The sequence below is a fragment of the Zalophus californianus genome, chromosome 10 (genome assembly GCF_009762305.2).
Source record: "Zalophus californianus isolate mZalCal1 chromosome 10, mZalCal1.pri.v2, whole genome shotgun sequence".
NCBI lineage: Eukaryota > Metazoa > Chordata > Mammalia > Carnivora > Otariidae > Zalophus > Zalophus californianus.
Window position 1 is genome coordinate 67,975,710 of NC_045604.1, and position 23,481 is coordinate 67,999,190.

At 41.0% G+C, this 23,481-nt stretch overlaps 1 protein-coding gene across 13 annotated transcripts in view; it reads right to left on the reverse strand.

Annotated features, from left to right (window-relative positions):
• The window catches only part of DNAH14 (dynein axonemal heavy chain 14), a 334,785-nt gene extending 313,396 nt beyond the window's left edge, over positions 1–21,389 (reverse strand). For 10 of the 13 annotated variants that reach the window (XM_027613953.2, XM_027613959.2, XM_027613960.2 and 7 more), the window contains exons 1-3: positions 21,223–21,389; positions 10,504–10,610; positions 4,620–4,786 (exon numbers count right to left, since the gene is read on the reverse strand). In XM_027613953.2, coding sequence (XP_027469754.2) covers positions 4,620–4,786; positions 10,504–10,535 — 199 coding nt within the window. In that variant the 5' untranslated portion in view covers positions 10,536–10,610; positions 21,223–21,389. Of the gene's footprint in view, positions 1–4,619; positions 4,787–4,927; positions 4,982–8,517; positions 8,577–10,503; positions 10,611–21,152 lie in introns of those variants that run through there. The other 3 variants (XM_027613952.2, XM_027613954.2, XM_027613955.2) reach the window with 3 other exon arrangements.
• Positions 21,390–23,481: the final 2,092 nt, after the last annotated feature.

A 23,481-nucleotide genomic window follows, 5' to 3' on the forward strand; every position in this document is an offset into this window, starting at 1 on the left:
GTGGTGGTGGCAGGCAGCGGTGATAGTGGACAACCCTGCGCATTCCTGACCTTAGGGGGAAAGCTCTCAGTTTTTCCCCACTGAGAATGATAATCGCTGTGGGTTTTTCATAGATGGCTTTTATGATATTAAAGTATGTGCCCTCTATCCATATACTCTGAAGAGTTTTGATCAAGAAAGGATGCTGTACTTTGTCAAATGCTTTTTCTGCATCTATTGAGAGGATCTTATGGTTCTTATTCTTTCTTTTATTAATGTAGTGTTTCACATTGATTGATTTGCAGATGTTTAACCAACCTTGCAGCCCAGGAATAAATCCCACTTGGTCGTGGTGAGTAATCCTTTTAATATACTGTTGGATCCTACTGGCTAGTATTTTGGTGAGAATTTTTGCATCCATGTTCATCAGGGATATTGGTCTGTAATTCTCCTTTTTGATGGGGTCTTTGTCTGGTTTTGGGATCAAGGTAATGGTGGCCTCATAAAACAAGTTTGGAAGTTTTCCTTCCATTTCTATTTTTTGGAACAGTTTCAGAAGAATAGGTATTAATGCTTCCTTAAATGTTTGGTAGAATTCCCCTGGGAAGCCATCTGGCCCTGGGCTCTTGTTTGTTGGGAGATTTTTGATGACTGCTTCAATTTCCTTAGTGGTTATAGGTCTGTTCAGGTTTTCTATTTCTTCCTGGTTCAGTTTTGGTAGTTGATACATCTCTAGAAATGCATCCATTTCTTCCAGATTATCTAATTTGCTGGCATATAGTCGCTCAAAATATGTTGTTATAATTGTTTGTATTTCTTTGGTGTTGGTTGTGATCTCTCCTCTTTCAGTCATGATTTTATTTATTTGGGCCACTTCTCTTTTCTTTTTGATAAGTCTGGCCAGGGGTTTATCAATCTTATTAATTCTTTCAAAGAATCAGCTCCTAGTTTCGTTGATCTGTTCTACTGTTCTTTTGGTTTCTAGTTCATTGATTTCTGCTCTGATCTTTATGATTTCTCTTCTCCTGCTGGGTTTAGGCTTTATTTGCTGTTCTTTCTCCAACTCCTTTAGATGTAGGGTTAGGTTGTGTATTTGAGACCTTTCTTGTTTCTTGAGAAAGGCTTGTATTGCTACATACTTTCCTCTTAAGACCACCTTTGCTGCATCCCAAAGATTTTGAACAGTTGTGTTTTCATTTTCATTTGTTTCCATGAATTTCTTTAATTCTTCTTTAATTTCCTGGTTGACCCATTCATTCTTTAGTAGGATGCCCTTTAGCCTCCATGTATTTGAGTTCTGTCCGACTTTGCTCTTGTCATTGAGTTCCAGTTTCAAAGCATTGTGGTCCAAAAATACACAGGGAATGATCCCAGTCTTTTGGTACCGGTTGAGACCTGATTTGTGACCTAGGATGTGATCTATTCTGGAGAATGTTCCATGGGCACTAGAGAAGAATGTGTATTCTGTTGATGTTGGATGGAATGTTCTGAATATATCTGTGAAGTCCATTTGGTCCAGCGTGTCATTTAAAGTCTTTATTTCCTTGTTGATCTTTTGCTTAGATGATCAGTCCATTTCAGTGGGGGGGGGGGTGTTAAAGTCCCCTACTATTATTGTATTGTTGTCGATGTGTTTCTTTGTTTTTGTTATTAATTGGCTGCTCCCATGTTAGCAGCATAATTTACAATTGTTAGATCTTCTTGTTGAATAGATCCTTTAAGTAGGATATAGTGTCCTTCTTCATCTCTTATTAGAGTCTTTGTTTTAAAATCTAATTTGTCTGATATAAGGATTGCCACCCCAGCTTTCTTTTAGTGTCCAAAGCATGGTAAATGGTGTTCCACCCCCTCACTTTCAACCTGGAGGTGTCTTTGGGTCTAAAATGAGTCTCTTGCAGACAGCATACTGATGGGTCTTGTTTTTTTATCTGATAGCCTGTGTCTTTTGATTGGGGCATTTAGCCCATTTACATTCAGGGTGACTATTGAAAGATACGAATTTAGTGCCATTGCATTGCCTGTAATGTGACTGTTACTGTATATTGTCTGTGTTCCTTTCTGGTCTATGCTGCTTTTAGGCTCTCTCTTTGCTTAGAGAACCTGTTACAATATTTCTTAGAGGGCTGGTTTCGTGTTTGCAAATTCCTTTAGTTTTTGTTTGTCCTGGAAGCTTTTTATCTCTCCTTCTATTTTCAGTGACAGCCTAGTTGGATATAGTATTCTTGGCTGCATATTTTTCTCATTTAGTGCTCTGAAGATATCATGCCAGTCCTTTCTGGCCTGCCAGGTCTCTGTGGATAGGTCTGTTGCCAATCTAATATTTGTACCATTGTAGGTTACAGATCTCTTCTCCCGAGCTGCTTTCAGGATTTTCTCTTTGTCTCTGAGACTCGTAAGTTTTACTATTAGATGTCGGGGTGTTGACCTATTTTTATTGACTTTGAGGGGGTGTTCTCTGTGCCTCATGGATTTTGATGCCTGTTTCCTTCACCAAATTAGGGAAGTTCTCTGCTATAATTTGCTTCAATGTACCTTCTGCCCCTCTCTCTTTCTTCTTCTTCTGGGATCCCAATTATTCTAATATTGTTTCGTCTTATGATATCACTTATCTCTCAAATTCTGCCCTTGTGATCCAGTAGTTGTTTATCTCTCTTTTTCTCAGCTTCTTTATTTTCCATCATTTGGTCTTCTATATCACTAATTGTCTTTTGCCTCATTTATCCTAGCAGTTAGAGCCTCCATTTTGGATGGCACCTCATTAATAGCCTTTTTGATGTCGACTTGGTTAGATTTTAGTTATTTCTCCAGAAAGTGTTTCTCTAATAACTTCCATGCTTTTTTCAAGTCCAGCTAGTATCTTTAAAATCGTAATTCTGAACTCTAGTCCCGACATCTTACTAATGTCCAGGATGTCCGTACTGATTAGGTCCCTGGCAGTTGGTACTGCCTCTTGTCCTTTTTTTTTGAGGTGATTTTTTCCGTCTTGTCATTTTGTCCAGAGGAGAACAGATGAATGAGAGAACAAAATGCTAACAGGGTAACAACGACCCCAGAAAAATACACACTGAACAAATCAGAAGAGACCTGAAACCAGGGAAAAGAAAGGGAAAGAAAGAAAAAGGAAAAGAAAGATTAAAAAAAAAACAGAATATGATCAAATATGATCAGGCTGGTGCAGAGATTAGTGCCACACACTAGATTTGGGCAAATTTTGGTCTGTTAGAAGAAAGTGCCTCCCAAAATTTTAAAGAAAGAAAAACTTATATATGTAAAAAATAAGGGTAAATACAATGAAGGGATGGAATATGACTGTAAAGATGAAAATTATAAAAGATTTTATAGAAGGAATTGATAAGTTGGTTGAAAAAAGGAAGAAGAGGATTAAAAAAAAAGGGGGGGGAGAGAATGTGATCAGGCAGGAAACTGGAACAAAGCCATACACTAGAGATTTAGGGTATATTTTGGTCTGTTAGAAGAAACTGTATCCCAAAATTTTAAAGAGAGAACTTATATATACATACCAAAAATAAGGTTAACTACTATGAAGGGATAGAACATGACTCTAAAAATGAAAAATAAAAAAGATTTTTTTAAAAAGGGATTGATAAGATGTTGGTTGAAAAGGCAAAAAGAAAATGAAGGAAAAAGAAAAAGAAAAAAATTAAAAAAATTTACTTTGAAAGACTGAAGAATCATGGGAAAACAGCCATGAATTCTATGTGCAGTATTCCCCTAGTGCTGGAGTTCTGCCATTCTCATTGATCAGTAAACTTCGTCTTGGCTGGCTGTTCGTGCTGATCTTCTGGGGAAGGGGCCTGTTGCCATGGTTCTCAGATGTCTTTGCCGGCTTATGGGTAAACTGTGACAGTGTAAAGAGATGCAGTGAGTAATGAGAGGCAAAACTCAATGGAGACATAAAAGGGCACCAGGCAGTGCTGACCGCCCCATTGATGCTGGATACCATGATTCAGGAAAAGAACGAACCCACGTGAGTGAGAAAGTTTTCAGTATGAGGGGGAAGGCCGGGAAAAGGGACAATTACACTGATTAGAGTTGCAGTTCTGCCAACCCAAAGAGCAACCTTCATAAAACTGAGGATAGAAAAGAGCAGGGTAAAAAAGGAAGTGTGGTTAAACAAATCGTTTTACATACTGTTAATGGTGCAGTTGGGGGGAACAAGTGGAGGGAAGGAAGACGAACAGGGGCCCATGAAGGAGCAGTCAGGGCCCTGGCAGACAAGAGCACAGAGGAGGTCACCGCACAGCCAGAAGGCAGCGGGCCCTTCAGGGAACGAGGACCCAACTTGAGGGTCCTCACCTCACACAAACCCCAAGAAAGATGACATGCAGGCAAGAGTGAGGTCAACTCTAAGTTGCTCCAGAAACGTCAGATATTCTTGGCAGTGGCAGCGATACCACTGTTATCTTCATCGTGAGGACTACTTAGATCACGTTCCCTTTAAGAGACAAGCTCTGTATCTGAAGATCTCACCAACAGCTACGACTAACAAAATCAATAAAGCACCGAACCTCGTACTCTGAAAATAGACTAGTATTGCAATGTAGTTCGCTTGTTATTCTTAAGTTAATGCTATGACAACTTCCTTCCATCTCCATAAAAGAAAACATAAACTGGCATGCCTGGAGAGTAGTAATCTTGATAGATTTCTCCTGTTTCCTCTGACTTCAGGGGTACAGAATGCATTCTGAATGTTTTATATTTCGAGGTTTCTTTTTCTGCTACTTTAGCTGGTTGATCCTCTGACAGTGTGACAGCTTCATATTCTTGCTCTTCATATTTTTGAAGTCTAATATGACAAAGAAAGTAAGACACTACGGTTAACAGACTCTAGGACTCAAAGTTTAAATCCTTATACCGTACTTTACAATACAGTATCTATCCTTTCAAGCAATTTTTGATACACTTTAAAAAGCAGATCTGGGGGCACCTGTGGGGCTCAGTCAGTTAAGTGTCCGACTCTTGATCTCAGCTCAGGTCTTGATCTCAGGGTTGTGAGTTCAAGCCCTGTCCTGGGCTCCATGCTGGATGCGGAGCCTACTTAAAAATTAAAAAAAAAAAAAAATTTAATAAATGAATAATAAAAAATACAAAAAGCAGATCTGAAACATGGAGAGTCTAGTTAAATGCAAAAGGGGTCTGATATTATCATGGAAATTTTAACGCTGGAAAGGACTTAAGAATCCTCATCTAACTTAAAAGATGAAGAAATATTAACCAATCAGCAGCAGAGTGAGGTCAGAACACAGTTTTTTGAAATTCAATACTCATATATTACCCTTCTTTATAAAACCAACACCAACAACCGCCCTTATCAAGACTAAAACCATATTTTGCAATACATTAGCCAACTGCCTATTTGTAAATGTTAGAAAACCTTTTCCTAAGAACAGAATCCAAAATCAGTGCCTACAGCTGACTTATGCCATAGACCGTATTTTTGCAAGGTGGAGGAAATGCAGAGCTCCGTGGATCCTCACATGCTGCTCAGTGGGCAAAACTACCCATTGGTATATTAAACAAAAATACTTAGTCACATGAATAAGAAGGCAAACTTTCTCTTCAAAGACAGAACACGACTTCTTAATACTTGTTCATGGATACCTTTATTAGGTATTCTTAAACCCTTCTCCCTTGAGCATTCTGAGTCCCCTTTGGTTTATAAACACCTTGAACAGTTTCCTCTTTGTTGAAATGTCTGATCCATATCTTTTTTTTTTATAGTGAATTGTATACCATTTTCTTAACAATGTTCAGAAGTTCTTTTCACATTTTATATAGTAATCTTTTGTGATTTTACATGTGCTGAAAACCTCTTCTGGTTTGGACTCAACTTCTCACTTTCTTGATGAAGTCTTCATAAATCTAAGTTCTTCACCTTAATATAACCTAATTTATCTATCTTTGCATCTACAATTTGTGTTTATTCTTTTTTTTTAAAAGATTTTATTTATTTATTTGACAGAGAGAAACACAGCGAGAGAGGGAACACAAGCAGGGGGAGCAGGGGAGGGAGAAGCAGGCTTCCCGTGGAGCAGGGAGCCCGATGCGGGGCTCAATCCCAGGACCCTGAGATCATGACCTGAGCCGAAGGCAGACGCCCAACGACTGAACCACCCAGGCGCCCCTGCGATCTGTGTTTATTCTTAAGAAATCTGTCCGTCCTTCAATCTTGACAAAACTCTTACTCTTTTACAAATAGTTTTAAAGTTTTGCCTTCCACAAGTCTTATAATTCATCCTTGCGTTGGGGTATGATGTGAAGGGCAGACCCAGTTCTTGCGGCTCCCACGCCATGACGATGTGCAGTAGTCACCACGTATTACTGAACACCCCCATCCTCTCCTCCCCGGCCTGTAGCTCCAGGCGTACAACTGTATACAAGCCTGCACCACTCCAACCATATACAAGAACCCTCCTCCGGGTCTTGATTTTTAGTTGTCTGTCCTTGTTTTTCTATCCCACTGCTTTAACTGCTATCGTTGTCACAGCTGTAGGTTCATCCCTCCAAATTTTTTTCTTAAAGAGTGCTTACATATCCTTGGCCTTTTGCTTTTCCATATAAATTTTATTGCATTCTCAATTAAATTTTGTAATTTTCTCCACAAAGGCCAAACACATGATTTTTCCTAGGTACTGGGTTTTTCATTACTATTACAAATGGTAGTTATGATTAAAATTAAGTTTTCGATCTATTGCTGGACTATAGGAACAAAATTCACTTACATACACTGATTTTAATCTAGCAGCCTTGCTAAGTTAAATTAACTTATTAATTACAAAACCGTAAATTCTTTTGTACTTTCTTACTAGACATCGTATCATCTAAAAATGAATACGGTTTGTTTCTCCTTTTTCAAACCTTCCAGCTTTCATCTTTTTTCTTGTCTTATGGACTTAGGACCTTTAATAGGATGTCACACAGAAGTGGTAATAGCAAGTATCCTTGTCACTTTTCTCAACTTATAAAGGAACACTTTTAAGACTTGACCATTAGAAATACTTGCTTCAGGTTTTTGGTAAATGCCCTTAATCATGTAGTTTGCTAAAAGTTTTTATCATTAAGAGATAATCCATATTATCAAATGCTTTTCTTCCTTTACTATATTAATGGTAATTGGTATTGATGCACTTTCTAATGTTGAACCAACCTTGCATTTTTGAGATAAGCTATACAATTTGATCTTGGTGTATCATCCATTTTTATATGCTACTGTAACCTGTAGGTTAGTATCTTATTTAGGGTTTTCTGCTTCTAAGGTTATGAACGAAACTGACTTAGAAGATTGTATAAATGGGGGCACTGGGTGGCACAGTGGGTTGGGCATTGGATTCTTGGTTTTGGCTCAGGTTGTGCTCTCAGGGTCATGAGACTGAGCCCCAGCTCAGGCTCCGAGTTCAGCACAGAGTCTGTTTAAGTTTCTCTCTCTCCCTCCCGTTGCCCCCGCCCAATGTGTGTGTGCAATTTAGGGACAATTTTCTCTTTTTCTGTTCTATGGAAGAAGTTGTATAAGATTGGAATTATTCACTTCTTGAATTTGTTAGAACTCAGAAATTCAGAAACTCTGGAAATCTGCCTGAGCCTAATATGTGTGGTCTATGGGGGGAGGGGAAGTTGGGGAGGCAATCATGATTCATAACCACAAATTGAACAATTTTAGTGGATAAAAAGGAATGAAATCTTGCCATTTGCAATGATGTGGATGGAACCAGAGAGTACTATGCTAAGCAAAATAAGTCAGAAAAAAACAAAGACCATATGATTTCACTCATGTGGAATTTAAAAAAACAAATGAAATGAGCAGAGTGGAGCAAAAAAGAGAAGAGGCAAATCAAGAAAGAGGCTCTTAACTGTAGAGAACACAGTGAGGTACCAGAGGGGTGAGGGTGGGGGGGTTGCTGGGTGAGAGAGGTGATGGGGATTAAGGAGAGCACCTGTCCCAATGAGCACTGGGTGTCCTTTGGAGGTGCTGAATCACTATATTGTACACCTGAAACTACTGTAACACTGTATGTTAACTAGAATTTAAATAAAATCTTTAAAAAGTTCACCTTGCCTATTACTTATTGAGCCCATTTTGTTCATACTTTTCTTAAAACGCTGACATTTTGTTTCAGACTAATTACCATGAAATAGTTAATTTTCTCTTTTTAACTGCAGACCCTTCTGTGCTGACGGAGCTCCCATCTCCCACCCCCTCGGTAGTGGTTACAGAGCCACTGCCTAGCACTGCTCCGCTCCCCCTGCTTTAGGAGGCAGTACATAGAGAGAACACACACTAAGCGGAGCTTCCTAGAGCTGTGCAATGCACAATCCTAACCATCCACTGGTGACTTCCTTTTTCCTGCTCCATTCTGTCAAAGATCTGCCGACTGTTCAACAGCGGCTGCTTTTCCTGATTTCCTCTCTCTTTGATTTCTGTTTTGTTAATTTCTGATACTGCTTATCTCCTTCCCTCGATTTTGTTTTGGTTTAGTCTGTTCAGGTTTTTCTCCTTAACTTCCTGGAATGGATTGTTACCTCATTAATTTTCCAGCTTATCTTCCTTGCTAATGTAAGCTGTAGACTGTAAATTTCTCTCCGCACAGCTGAATCGGCTACACCACACCACCTGTAAGTGCAACAGGATTAGCCGGGCAAGTTCAACTCCTTCTTCTTTGTTTCTTGCTTTTCTAGACTCAGTTCTACATAGTTTCCTCCTGGGGCAGGGCTCTTTCAGAAAAGTGTCTGTTTTTCAGACATCATATTTCCAAATGTAGACTGGTTTTCAAGTCAACCTCTTGTAACTGATGTCTACTGTGATTAAGAAGTACATGATCTATTGAGATATTTTGAGAATTTGTTTAAACAAGTTTTATGGTCTGCAATGGTGAAGTCTTGTAATTGTTCCCTATGACCCAGTAGAGAATATGGAAGCATCTTTTTACTTTTCATCTGTTGGTACCCTTCTGCTTTCTAAGATGTTTCCACACATGCATTAATCCAGTTTGACATTAAAAAAAAAAGACCAAAGTGTAGCCCATTTGCATTTACTGCCATTACAGGAATTTCTGGAAGTTATTTCTATCACCTTATTTTTGTCTCCTACGTATCCTCCTTCTTACCTTTACTCTCCTCCTTTCTATCCCTACCTTTCCCTTTTTCCTTCTGGAGAACTTTCTCAGCTTTACCTTTCACCTATTCTCTCAATCTCCATTTCTGTTATCATATATTTAATTTCCAAAAGCTATTTTTTTCCTCCAGATGTCCATTTTTTATTCTCTTAATGCTAGTTCTTCTGTCACCTGACAGCCCAGGATAGGCTTGTGCTGGTTGTTACTGAACTTTTCTTCTCCCTCCATGGGCTATTTTCTCCAGGCTTCTATGATTTGAGTTTCCGTCAAGCTATAAACTTTCCTCAAACGATCATGGGTCATCTGCTCATATTTAAGAATCATCACTGAGACAGCAATGAGACCACTCTTCATGCACTGGTGCAATCTGTCAACTGGCAGATTTCACTGTGGGATATCTGAGGCTTGGTTGAGGTTTCCCCAAGTGGCCTTATCGATCAATCTTTCCTGTTGGCTGGCCAGATTCCCAGAGGATAATATGCTTCGATTCTGGCTGTGAGCTTCCTAAAAGTCCAGCACAGGAAGAATACTAAGGTTCCCTATGACTTGGGTACAGTAATGTACTCTCAGCTGTTTGGTGTCCCCACATCCTGGATGTCTTCTGTTGGAATGAAGGAAGAAACATTCTCCTGGCTGAGTGAGGTTAAGGAAGGGGATCTGCGTTCTGTTTCTTCTCCAAACTGTCAGGTTACTACTTTCACTGCCACTGCCACTTCGAGAGGATCCTTAGAGGTGGGAGGTCAGGTGGCAGCAGGATGAAGCAGCTGCTTCCGGGCTTCACCCTTCCACCTTCAGTTTGCACTGTCTGCTCTGCAAAATCAGCAATCACTTATCCTTCTGTTCCCAAGCTTCCAAAACGACATGGGCAGCTCCCATGTGTTTTTTGTCTCCTCTTTTCCTTCTCTTGTGGGTTTACTCCTTCTTGATCACTTGGTGGGATTTCAGGAAGGAGAGCAGTAAGAGCATGAGTTCAACCCATCAGGTTTAAATAGGAGTCTGTTTCTTCAAGTACTCCCTCACTCCATTATTTTCTTCCTGAGTGGATGCTGATCCACAGAGAGGAATGTGAAGAAGGAAGAAAGCACATGAATCTCTCCAACCTCTTCTCCGCCTGCTTACACCTAATCACCTTTGGCCTTCCCAGGGTTTTTCAGCTGTTGGTTAACTTCTCATTTCCAGCAACTCCTGTCTCACGTTTTTGGCATATCCAAGACTGGTCTGAGAAGGAGCCGGTGTTAATCTGCCCTTCTTGTCAGGAACCCCTCCCTAAGGTTTGCTAAATTCCGGAACCCTCATCCATTCCTCACATGACACTGTACGTTCTTCATTGTCAGAATGGCTTACCAGTAGTCATATATTGTTGAAATTTTAATTTTATTATATCTTATTTTACCTTGCTTTTGTGTTGCTTTTCTCCTTGTCCATGTCTGGATTTACTGTTGTCAAATCGATGGGTATACTTTTGATATATTTTTCTAAACAGAACTATGAAGTAACAGCCTGTAAAAAAAAATGTTCATGTTACTTTTTAAACATAAAAGATGCTTTCACAGATATGACTATTGGTTTCAAAACTGCATATATGGTTCTGAACTTCCCACGAGGCTTAACTGAATATCTCCATTATCTTCAAGTGTTTCCACCACATAGTGTGCTTTCCAGACCCTTCACTATGCTAGTTATCCTTCTCATGCAGCCTCCATATTGTCTACCTTCCTCTCTAATGCAAGGTTTTCTTTCTTACATTGATGGGTTTATGTACATACAATTCTAATTTACCTTAAATTCCATCCTGAAGATAATGCTAAGTTTTAAGATCCTCTCCTCAGGGAAAATCATCAGAAAGAACATAGGGAAGTCAATAGAACTGGTGGCCTAAGCTGTTAAATTCATTTCACCACATTCACTAAGTACTAAAAGGCCAGATCCATATACTACCAGCATTCTTCAGACAGAACAGAACAAAAGGGAGTGGGTTTTGAAATATGAAAAAGAAGCGTTCTCTTTCTGATTACTGAGGGAAATCTAACAAGGCCCAGAAAGCCTCCAAATAAAGAAAATGTGCTGCACAGGCATGGAAGTATAACTAAAGACGCCAAGATGTAGCCTAGAAAAAGCTTTAATTGTCAAGTGAATAAGCATCAGACAAATCCAATATGACAGACTGAAATAGGCCAGAGGCAAGAGGAGTTCTTCCTGGAATAGAAATGATAGAAATGTCCACATCAGAAATGAAGCCAACAACACTATCAATGCAGGACTGGTCTATCAGGTGATGAGACTCAGGGTGTAGAAAGGGTCCCAATCAGACCCAAAGGTTGCCAAGAATGGCCACAGAAGGATCATTTACTGCAGCCAGGAACTGAAGGCTACAACTCTGGGGCCCATGCTTGAGACAAGGTTCAGATCCAAGGGATATTCCCACTACATTCAAAAGCATCCGTGAATCAAACACATTCTGGATTTACAACAGAGTAGAGGTCAGAAGAATTCTTCTGAAAAAAGGCCAAAGAGTAAATACTTTAGGTTTGTGGACCAGAGGGCAAAAACCAAAGATATTACACATTATTCATACAGCGAGAGAAAACAAATTTCCACAAATATTTTATTGATGAAATTTGATATGACAATAATTGAATACAATTTTTAAAAATACTCCTATATATTAATGAAGAACACAGAATTCTTTTGAGAAGGGTAACATGTTACATACTGGGATTCAAGGGGTTATCATCAAATTGCTTGCCATTATTCCTTTATAAACACCATTCTTAGCTTGCAGACCTAGAAAAACAGGTGGCAGACCAGATTTGACCAATGGGCCATCATATGCCAGCTCCTACAAGACAGTATATGTTCATTGCAACATCTACTTTAACTTTGGAGTAGCTTATATTTCCATGCTATCATCATCACTACCAAACATCCAAAAAAAAAAGAGAGAGAGAGAGAAAAGTTGTTTGTTCTCACTATTAATCAAATGGTATAAAAAATCAAATGAGTTATTTTTTCCTATCAGATAAGTGAAAAAATCAAGTTAACCTCACACTTCTTCACAGCAACATACAAATGCCCGAACATTTCCTCAGGAGAAAAGAGTGGCTTAGGAAGTTTATACATAGCCAAGTTTTCATGTAAGTATGAAGCTAACAAATATTTTCACACATGCAAAATTCAGTAAAGATATCATCCATGAACCCTTCTTGTAAGATGTATGTGGTAATAAATTCTACCCTCACATGATGAAGGCAAAATATGGTAATAAAGAAAATAATAGGAAGAGCATTAAATTCATTTAAGTACGGAAGTAGGTGAAAACAACTGTAGGGCTTCTGATACAGAGCAGAACTTTGATAGTATAGAAATAACAGTGTAAGTATTAATCAGGAGGGGAGAAGAGGAGGTAAGTGGAATATACAGAACATAAGCGCTCTTCATCTTTCAGATATACAGAGCTCAATAGATACTACTTAAATGTGATAAATAAAATAACAGAAGTTTAACTATATTATTTAAAAGTATAAAGGTACCCATAAAAAGAACTGTAATTATAACATATGGAATAAACATTAGGGGGTATGAGGTATCAGATAAAAAGTAAATGCATTAATTATGTTCTAATTTCTTCATTTCACAATGTAGAGCCAACAGATGCTACCTAAAGTGCATAGATCACAAAACAAAGGTTGAAATATATATGATGTTATAAGTCTAGAAGAACTAAAATGATGCATGAACCTTCCCAAATATCAGAAGCAAAACATAACTATGTAGTTACACAAAACAGGGATTTAAAACATCAAAAAAAAATAAAGGACAGCTGTGGTTGACTTTAGTAGGTTGCCTACATAATATTCATTCCCTCCTTCCCTTTCCCAAACAGTACTCTGACTTTTATTCAGGTAGATCTGAAAAAATTGTCAAAAAAGGGATAGAGATGAAAAAAATGAAAGGACAGGTTAAATAGTAGACAGGAGAGAATGACAAATTTGACATTAATACACATCAAAAGTCTGGAAGAAGAGGGGAAATGGGGAAAATAATGACTGAGTTTTCTGGACACCAACCTACAGTTCCACAGAGTCCCGCAAATTCTAGGCAGGATGAAGATACAAGTGTACATATGCACGTAGACACACACACCCCCTCCAACACAGGGGAACCGTAGAACACCAAAGGCAAAGAGGAGATCATAACAGCAGCCAGAGACAGATTAAAGTGAAACACAGACTAAGTACGGGCTTTGTGAAAACGTGTGCAAGCACACGTGCATACACGCACACACACATGCACACACGCAAACTAAAACAGTGATATAACCTCTCCAATGTGCTATGGAAAAATAACTGTCAACTTAGAAGTCTATACCTGGCAAAAATGTTTTTCAAAGATGAAGGCAAAATAAAGACATTTCAGGCAAATAAAATCAACTGACATACATAAAATGTACTGTAAAGGACATCAAAAAGAAAGACTATGATCCTGAGATGACAGGTCTAAGATGTAAGAAATTATCAGAAGTAATGAATATGTGTAAAGCTAAATAAACACTAACTGCATAAAAGAGTAATTACTTCTTGTGGGATTAAAAGTGAGAAGGCACTAAAGTACACGACAAACAATAGCACAGAGGTCAGGAGGAAGATTTTTGATTTTTCTGGAGGAAGATGGAAAATAATTAAATTTACACTTTGGTAAGTTAACCATACATCTTAAAACTTCTATGGTAACCACAAAATTAAGTAGCAGAAATAAACCAAAACATATTAATAATTAGTCAATACAAATGTACCAAATTTTCTAAAAAGACAAAGACAGAAAAACGGGGGGAGGGGGAATCCAGTTATATCTTATTTAAAAGACAAATCTATAAAACCAAAGGATACAAAAAGAATGCAAGAAAAGGACAGTAAAAAGATAGATCAGGCACCTATTAGGCAAAATAAAGATATTATAGCTATATTTCTATCAGAAATAATAGATATCAAGGCAGAAAGAGTCACTAGACATAAAGAAGTTCACTACATAATGATTAAGGTTCATTTCACCAGGAAAATAAGACAGTTCTGAACTTCCACCTAACAACATAACTTCAAAATATGTAGTACAAATATGTAACATGAAATACACAACTCAAAAACTGGCAGAACCATAAGGAGAAACAAATAAATATAGTAGATAATAGACCATTGTAACAAATTCATTTCAGTTATCAGGCCAACATCCTCTGCCACCAAAATGAACACAAACAAAACCAGTATACAGACTTTAATAATCTAATTTTCAAGTCTGACTTAAGAAATATACTATGTACAACTCAAGAAGTGGAGAATGCATGTATTTTATAGTGCACATGCCACAGTTTCAAAATTAACCACCTACTGGGTCATAACGTAAGTCCCAACAAATTTCAAACACTTTATCATCATATAATCCAAATTCTATGACCACACTGTGATCAGATTAGAAATAAGGCGATAAAGAGTGAAATCCCATAAATCTGGAAATGAAGAAACACCTGTCGAAATAACTCATGGTTCAAAGAATCATAATGAAAATTTCAAAATATTAAGAACTAAAGGCTAAGATATTAAATTTTAAAACTTGTGAGATGCATCTCAAGAGGTACTTACAGGTAAATAAAAGCCTTAAACACGTAAACCAGAAGAAAGGAAAGACTATTGAAAGAAGTTAGAAAAAGCAAAACTTTATAAATCCTAAGAAAGTAAAAAGAAAAAGATGAGAGCAGGCCTCTGGACATCAACAAGGTAATGGGAGTAGGAGATACCACTCTGTTCCCCCCCGCCGCATAAAAAAGGACAAATAGACAGCTATCCATGAACAAAAATAAGCCTGGGAGAGCTCAAGAGTCCAATGAAGAACTACAGCAACGCAGTGGGAGAAAAAGAGAATAACTCTAGAGAAAGGATCCCTAGGGAGACTGGCTGAGCTCAGAGGCTGACCAAGAGCAAAGAAGAAGGTGGGCTGTCTGTATCAGTCACACTGGAGCTGCCATTCATTCCCCAGTGGCATGTTCTGCAGAGGACTCTGGTAGCCTTTGCCACTGAGGATCTCAGCAGCTCCTACAACAGCGCAGACTCCACACAGCGCTCCTGGTGAAGGATCCTCTAGTGTCTGTCACAAGGACACCACCGTGCTGCTCCAGAGAGAACACCAGAAGCATCAGCTACCAAGATCACCAACAGGCACCACTGCCGTGGAACACCAAGAGGGAGACTCTGCTGCCCCAGGACCAGCACAGCCACACCCCGAGCCCTACACATGCCTTGGTTCCACACGTGTGCACACTTGAGACTCCGTCTTCTGGGCTGCTCTGCACAGGCCCATGCTCCAAACCCTAGCCCCATGGCTGCTCTGCAGGCCCTGGAGCCACCGCTGCTGGGGGGTAATGAGCCACGCAGACCCAGAGCTTCTGGTACCCCAGAAGTGCCAGACACCAGACACCAGTGTCACCACCACTACAAGGGCCCTAAGGACCCAGGCCCTGCGCCAAGAGGGATCTCCTCAACCATAACACCCTGCACAGCGGGAAAAAGGACCAGGAATTCTCTAGCACACTTCACTAGCAAAGACCGTAATAGTCCCCACTGCCACTGTGAACACTTGCAGCCGTGCCCACTGAGAACCCCTAAAATCTACGCCAACACTGACCTCACTGAAGAAGCTACAGGGAAAATATGTTGTGGGGTCTTCCCTAGAGCCAGAACTGCCACACCCCACTAAGCAGGTGCCTTTGCACCCACCCACAGGTGGTCTGGAACCACCAAAACCAGTTCCTAATTCTGGAAGAGATGACTGCTCCATGAAATGCACAGACATCAATATAAAGCTACCACAGAAACACAAAAAATTAAGGAAACATGACACCACCAAAGGAATACAGTAATTTTCCACTCACTGGCCTCAAAAAATGGGAGACATGTGAATTGCTGGACAAAGAATTCAAATGATTGTTTTAAGGAAGCTCAGTGAGCTACAAGAGAACACAGACAAAATCAGGAAAATATGAGAACTGAAAGGTCAACAGAGAGAAAGAAATCATAAAAAGGAACCAAACCAATTCTGTAGTTGAAGAATACAATTAATAAAAGATAACGCAGTAGCATCAACAGCAAACTTGATCAGGCTGAAGAAAAAAAATCTGTGAACTCAAAGACAGATCACTGAAATTATCCACTCAGAGATAAAGGAAGAAGAATGAAAAAGATTAAAGAAAGCCTATGCAAATTGTGGGATACTATCAAGTAAAACGATATTAGGATATGAGAGTTCCGGAAGGAGAAGAGAGAGAGGAGCAGAAAGCTTTTTTAAATAATGGCTGAAAATTTCCCATATATGGGGAGGGAGAAAGGTGGGACATCCAGGTGCATGAGGCTAATAAGTCCCCATACAGATTCAACACAAGAGGACTTCACTAAGATACACTGTATTAAAACTGTCAAAAATTGAAGACAGAGAATTTCAAAAGCAGCAGAAGAAAAGAAACTCAACTTGTAAAAGAGGACTCCCATAAGGCGATCAGAGGTTTCTCAACACAAACTTTGCAGACCAGGAGAGAGTGGGATGATATATTCAAAGTACTGAAAGAAAAAAAAAAAAAAACTGCCAATGAAGAATATTTTACCCAGAAAAGCTGTCCTTTAGAAATCAAGGAGAGCTAAAGACTCTCTCAAACAAAAGCTGAAGGAGTTCATGTCCATTAGACCTGCCTTACAAGAAATGCTAAAGGGAACTCTTCAGGCTGAAATGCAAGGTTGCTAATTAGTAATATGAAAACATATGGAAGTATAACACTTACAACTTACCAGTAAAGAATACAGACAAATTCAGAATAATACCATAATAGCATTATACAAATCACTTAACTCTAGTATAATGATTAAAAGATACAAGTATTAAAAATAACTGGAGCTAAAATAATTTATTAGTGTATACATAATATAAAAAGATGCAAATTGTGACATCAAAACCATAAAATGTGGGGGGGGAGAAGTAAAAAGGTATTTTGTATGCAATCAAAGTTAAGTTGTTTCGAGCTTAAAACAGACTATCATTACTAGAAGTGGTTTTACATAAGCCTTTGGGTAACCTATAGTAGATGCATAAAAGGTAAAAGAAAAGAATCAAAGCATACCACTCTGGAAAATCATCAGACCACAAAGGAAAATGGCAAAGGAGGTAGCAAGTAACAAAGGAACTATAAAATAGCCAGAAGGGGCACCTGGGTGGCTCAGTCGGTTGAGCGTCTGCCTTCGGCTCAGGTCATGCATGATCCAGCCCCGCATCAGGCTCTCAACAGGGAGCCTGCTTCTCCCTCTGCCTCTGCCCCTGCTCATGCTCTCTCCCTCTCTCTCTGTCAAATAAATAAAATCTTTAAAAAAAATAGACACATAAGCCAATGGAACAGAACAGAGTCCAGAAATAAACCTACACATATAGTTGACTACTTTTTGACAAGGGCACCAAGAACATACAATGGGGAAAGGATAGTTTCTTTAATAAACGGTGTTAAGAAAATTGGATTTTCCAATGCAAAAGAATGAAACTAGACCCCTTATACCATACACAAAAATTAACTCAAAATGCATTAAAGACTTATATTTAAAACCTGAAATTGCAAAACTCCTGGAAGAAAACATAAAGCTCCTTGACATCGGTCTTGGCAATGATTTTTTAGATATGACACCAAAAACACATGTAATAAAAGCAAAAGTAAACAAGTGGGACATCAAACTAAAAACCTGAACAGCAAAGGAAATAACAAAATGAAAAGCAACCTACAGAGTGGGATCAAACTATATGTGAAAAGGAGTTAATATCCAAAATATGTAAGAAACTCAGATAACTCAATAGCAACAACATCTGCAAATTATTGGATAAAAATGGGCAAGGGACCTAAACAGACATTTTTCCAAAGAAGACATCCAGACGGACAACAGACATGGAAAGATCCTCAATATCACTCATCATCAGGGAAATGCCAATCAAAACCACAGATACCACCTCCCACCTGTCAGAACGGTTAGTATCAAAAAAGCAAGAAATAACAAATATTGGTGAGGATGTGGAGAAAAGGGAAGGCCTGTGCACTACTAGTGATGTAAATTGATGCAGCCACTGTGGAAGTTCCTCAAAAAATTAAAAATAGATGGGGCGCCTGGGTGGCTCAGTCAGTTAAACATCTGCCTTGGGCTCAGGTCATGATCCCAGGGTCTTCCGATCGAGCCCCGCCATCAGTGGGGAGCCTGCTTCTCCCTCTCCCTCTGCTGCTCCCCCTGCTTGTGCTCTCTCTCAAATAAATAAATAAAATCTGGGAAAAAAATAGAACTACCACGTGACCCAGCGATCCCACTTCTGGACATATATCTGAAAGAAATGAAATCAGTATCTCAAAGAGACATCTGCACTCCCATGATCACTGCATTATTCACAATGGCCTAGATAATGAGACAATTTAAGTATCTGTCAGCAGATGGATGGATAAAGAAAATGTGGTATACATAAATATACAATGAAATATCATTCAAATTTTCAGCTACAAATGAATAAGATCTCCAGATCTAATGTATAACATAGTGACTACAGTTAATAACACTCTACTGTAAACTGAAATTTGCTGAGAGTAGTAATTAAATATTCTCACCAAAGGAAAAAAAATTTTTTTTCTGACACATGCTACAACATGGATAAACCTTGAAGACATCACACTAAGTAAAACAGGCCAAACACAAAGAACCCATATTGTATGCTTCTATCTATATGAGGTGCCTACAACAGCCATATTCACAGAGACAAAAAGTAGAATAGAGATGACCAGGACCTGGAGAAAGGGGTAATGGGAACTTACTGTTTAATGGGTATGGGATTTCAGTTTGGGATGATGATAAATTCTGGAGATGGATGCTGGTGATGGTTACACAACAGTATGAATGCTGCACTGTACACTTAAAAATGATTAAAATGATGAATTTTATGTTGTGCATATTTTACTACAATAAAAAAATACAGGAACAGAAAACCCTACAGCATGGCAATGCAAACCAAAAGAAAACTGGTTAACAATATTATGCCAGACAAAATAGAGTTTAAGGGAAAAGCATTAATAAGGAGAAACTGGATCTCAACAATAATACTAGAAAGGACAATCAAGAAGCTACAACTTATAACTTTTATATAACACCACCTCAAAATACATAAAGCAAAACCAGATAGAAAATTTGACATTTCACAAAAACGGTCATGGTGAGATATTTTAACACACCTATCTCAATGATTTACAGATCAAGTGAACAAAAAAGTAACAAGTAAATAGATTTGACCCTCACCAATAGGCTTGACCTAATAAAAAACTCTGTACATAACAAGGAATTTACTTTTCAAATCACGTAAGACATTTATGAAAACTGACCACATCCTAAGTAACAAAAGACTTCACAAATATCAAAGGATAAATATTATGCAGACCCCAGTTTCCAGTAGAGCACAAATAAATTACAAGTCAACAAAAATACACTTTCAAAAATGTACCATACTTGGAAACTTGAAATAGCACTCCTAAATCAACCATGGATTAAAAAGAAAATAAAACTGGAAATTACTCTCTAGAACCATTCAACAATTAAACTATCACATATTCAGTCTGTTAAGCTTCTGCCTTTGGCTCAGGTCATGCTCCCAGGGGCTCCCTGCTGAGCAAGGAGCCTGCTTCTCCCCCTCCTCCCCTCTCTTGCTATCTCTGCGGCTACCTCTGCCTGTCTCTAATAAATAAATAATCTTTAAAGAAAATCACATATTCAAACTTGGTGGATGCAGCTATAGCAGTTCTTAGAGCTTAGAAATTAAAATCTAAGAGTACTGAATGCATTTACTATTTTAAAGATTAATTTGTTCAATAAAGAAGCCAGAATACGAACAAGCTAAAAGTAGGAAAACTTGATATAACAGAAACAGAATAATCAAGATCAACAAAACTAAAAGCTGATGGGGGGGGGGGAAAACAGTACTCAGAAGGCTCCCTTTTACCCCAAAGAAGTAAAAGACACCAGACCAAAGGAGTTTTACAGGTGAGCTTTATCAAATATACAAAGAACAGAAAATCCTTATACTATGCAAACTCTTTCAGAAATAAAGGAAAACTACTGAACCCACTTCTTGAAAAGTAAAAGCAATGCTTCCCAAAACAGACAAGACAGACAAGAACAAGTACATGCACCAAAAAAATTATAGACAGTAACACTCCTGAACATAAATGCAAATATCCTGAACAAAATATTAGCAAATCAAATCCAAAGTGTCAAGGTATATACGTGTGATATATGTAGATTTATAGCTATCTTACTGGAGTCTATCTCATGAACGCAAGTACAATATCTATGGATGTTATTAATGTAACTCAACACACCAACTTATTAGAAGGGTTATCTAAATCTCTACATTAAATGACATATATACTCATTTACTTCTGTGTGTGTACAGGTAGATGCGTATGCATACACTACGCCACCAGGAGGGGCGCCGCTGCTCAGAGTTCATTACTCAATTATGACTGCAAAACAAAACTCCAAACTCATGAACCTAGAACAGAACAGAGATCACTTGGCCTGATAAAGGGCAGATAAACCAGCGCCGTGAGAAAGTGCGCCCCTTGAGGGCAGCGATGGGTCTGACTCGAGCCCATCGCCCGAAAGCCTGCAGCATGAAAACTGAACGCGGGACTTGGAGGCACTGCCCCGCAAGCTGGGGCCCCCCATTTCCACTAGGCACCTCCAGGCTAACCCCAGGCCAGACCACCACACCCCCGGCCCTGCCCCTCCCGGCACGCCCCACCCCACTCCCCGGTTCGCGACTCAACCCTACACCCTACACCCAGGGGCCCCATCCGCCCCGCCCTGGCTCCTCCAGCGCTGCCCTAACACCCCCCGCCCGGTCCTAATTCCCGGCCCTGCTCCCCTGGCCCCTCCCACCCACGTGGCCCCGGCCCGTGGCCCCACCTCCCCGGCCCGCGTACCCCCGTGGTCCTACCCCGCTGGCCCGCTTGGCAGACACACTCAAAGGGCGGGTGTCGACAAGGGTCCCAGCCGCCGGCCCTCACCCGCAGCACTGTGGCCCAGCGGCCGCCTCGAGCCCTCTTAGGGCCAAGAGGCGAAGGTCCGGCTCACACACGCCGGATCCGGGCGAGGACAGCGCCGAGGGAAGGCGCCACTACCCCTCCTTCGCCTTAACCGCCAGCCAGTCTCGGGCCACCGGCCTGCTTCGCGCTTGCTGCCAGGGTCTCGAGGCCGCGCAATGCACGTTGGGGGCTGGGCTCACGAGGCCCGCGCAACGCACTCCGGGGGCTGGGGTCGCGAGGCCCGCGAGGCCGGCGCAGTGTACGCTGGGGGCTGGGGTCGCGAGGCCCGCGCAGTGCACGCTGGGGGCTGGGGTCGCGAGGCCCGCGAGGCCGGCGAGGCCCACGCAGTGTACGCTGGGGGGCTTGGGTCGCGAGGCCCGCGCAGGGTACGCTGGAGGCTGGGATCGCGAGGCCCGCGAGGCCCGCGCAGGGTAAGCTGGGGGCTGGGGTCACGGCTGGGCATGGAGCCCACCAGGGAGGACGTGGCTGGTGGCTCCTCGGGAGGCTCGCACCAGGCCGTGCTGGCCGTGCGGTCGGCGGGGCGCAGAAGTGTGCGCCCCGGGCGGATCCGATCGATACACACAGGTTGCGGACCCGGGTGTGAGCTCCCCGACCCGCACGGCTGGTTGAATGCGGCCGGCAGGCGGGAGAAACCCGTGACTGCTCAGAGCCCGCGGCTCTGGGACCTTGGGGAGGAGCGAGCGTCGTCTTAGCTCCTTACAGCCGGGCGGGAGCCTGTCCCGTGAAGGCCTGCGTCAGTAGTGGAGGATTGTATGTGGACGTAGAGTGGGGCGAAGAGAGAGTCTGGGAACGTGTGTGTGGAAGTGCCTGCTTCCTTTTCGTGTGTCGCGGGAACGGCGCAGCAAGCGGATGCCCGGGCCCCCGCTCGGCCGCGAATTGCGCTGGCGCCCGGGACGCACGGTCCCCTCCCTGTACTCCTGCGGGAGGCCGCGGAAGAGACCCAACTGGGAGCGGCTGGGGCCGCCGGCGTCCGAAGCCGCTTAATGTGTTGAAAGAATGAACTGCCCCCTTGTCAGCGTGTCACAGCGGGACGTGAGTGCGACTTGGGGTCTTTGAGAAGCTGTCAGAAGGGTTTGGTGTGGAAGGTGAGGAAAGAGGCCAGTTCAAAGGGAAAATCATTTTGGAAATTAGCCAAAACGTTGAGAGCCAACTCACCAAAATGCCGGTCAACAAACTATGTAAAACAAAATAGGATGAAAGAAAGGCAGACCGTGAGGCCCTGTTCCCCGTCTTCCCGGTCTCGGCCGACAGCGCCTCTCCTGTGGGGTCTCCTTTGACGCGCCCCATGCCCCAGTCCATACGCCTCGGACTCTTACCAGGGCCTGTAGGTTCCGCCCACGAACCACGTTCAGTCTGTCACTTTGGCCCATCTCTACGGCTTCCGCTGTGGACAAAGCAGTGGTCTTCAGATTAGGGCGCAGCACCCCCGGAGGAAGCGCAAACGTCCAGGGCCAGGAGGACCGTGATGGTTTGAAAGGATGTACCCTCTGTTAACATCGTGAAGATGGGCCTTTTCTAACCCGTCTCAGAATCTCCCCTCACCCACCTTACAAGACAAAGACAAGCTCTCTCCTGTCTGGAATCCCACTACAGTGCTTCCCCGCTGTAAAAACTTGCAAGGACACCAAAAAGCCAGTGCAAAAAAAACCACAAAAAATTAGGATGAGACACCTCTCTTAAGACTAATTAAAGCACCTATAAACACGTTGTAGGACTTCCCCTTTTTCTGTCTTTTTTTCCGTTAAGAGTAAAGAGGGAGGCTAGACATTGCAGCCCTTAGGCTGTGCTGGTGTCATCATTGTATAATGTGGACAGTGGATTCATCTCTTCCATACCCCGACCGGTGTCAAATAATTCTTTGCTCTTAACGGACAGTCAAATAAATGCAAGACAGAATCTGTAATAAATATTGCTTACTAAATAGGTTTTTTATTTCATGGATTAAAAAGTTAGTAGTATTTTTCAGTTGTTCATAATACTCATGTCCCAGAATACATTAGCTAGAAATGAGAGCACCTTCAAACAGTGAAGCAGTACTGGCTAGTGGCACTAATTCTTTTAAATGTAACTGAATATTTTCTAGACCACCAGATTCCTCAAAACACACTGGATAAAACCTGAGCACTAAAGTGATTTCTTTTAAATTAATTCTGTAATGCAATAAGTTAAAACATTTTACCTAATTATATCATGTACTAGATATTCCAATTACATTTAATC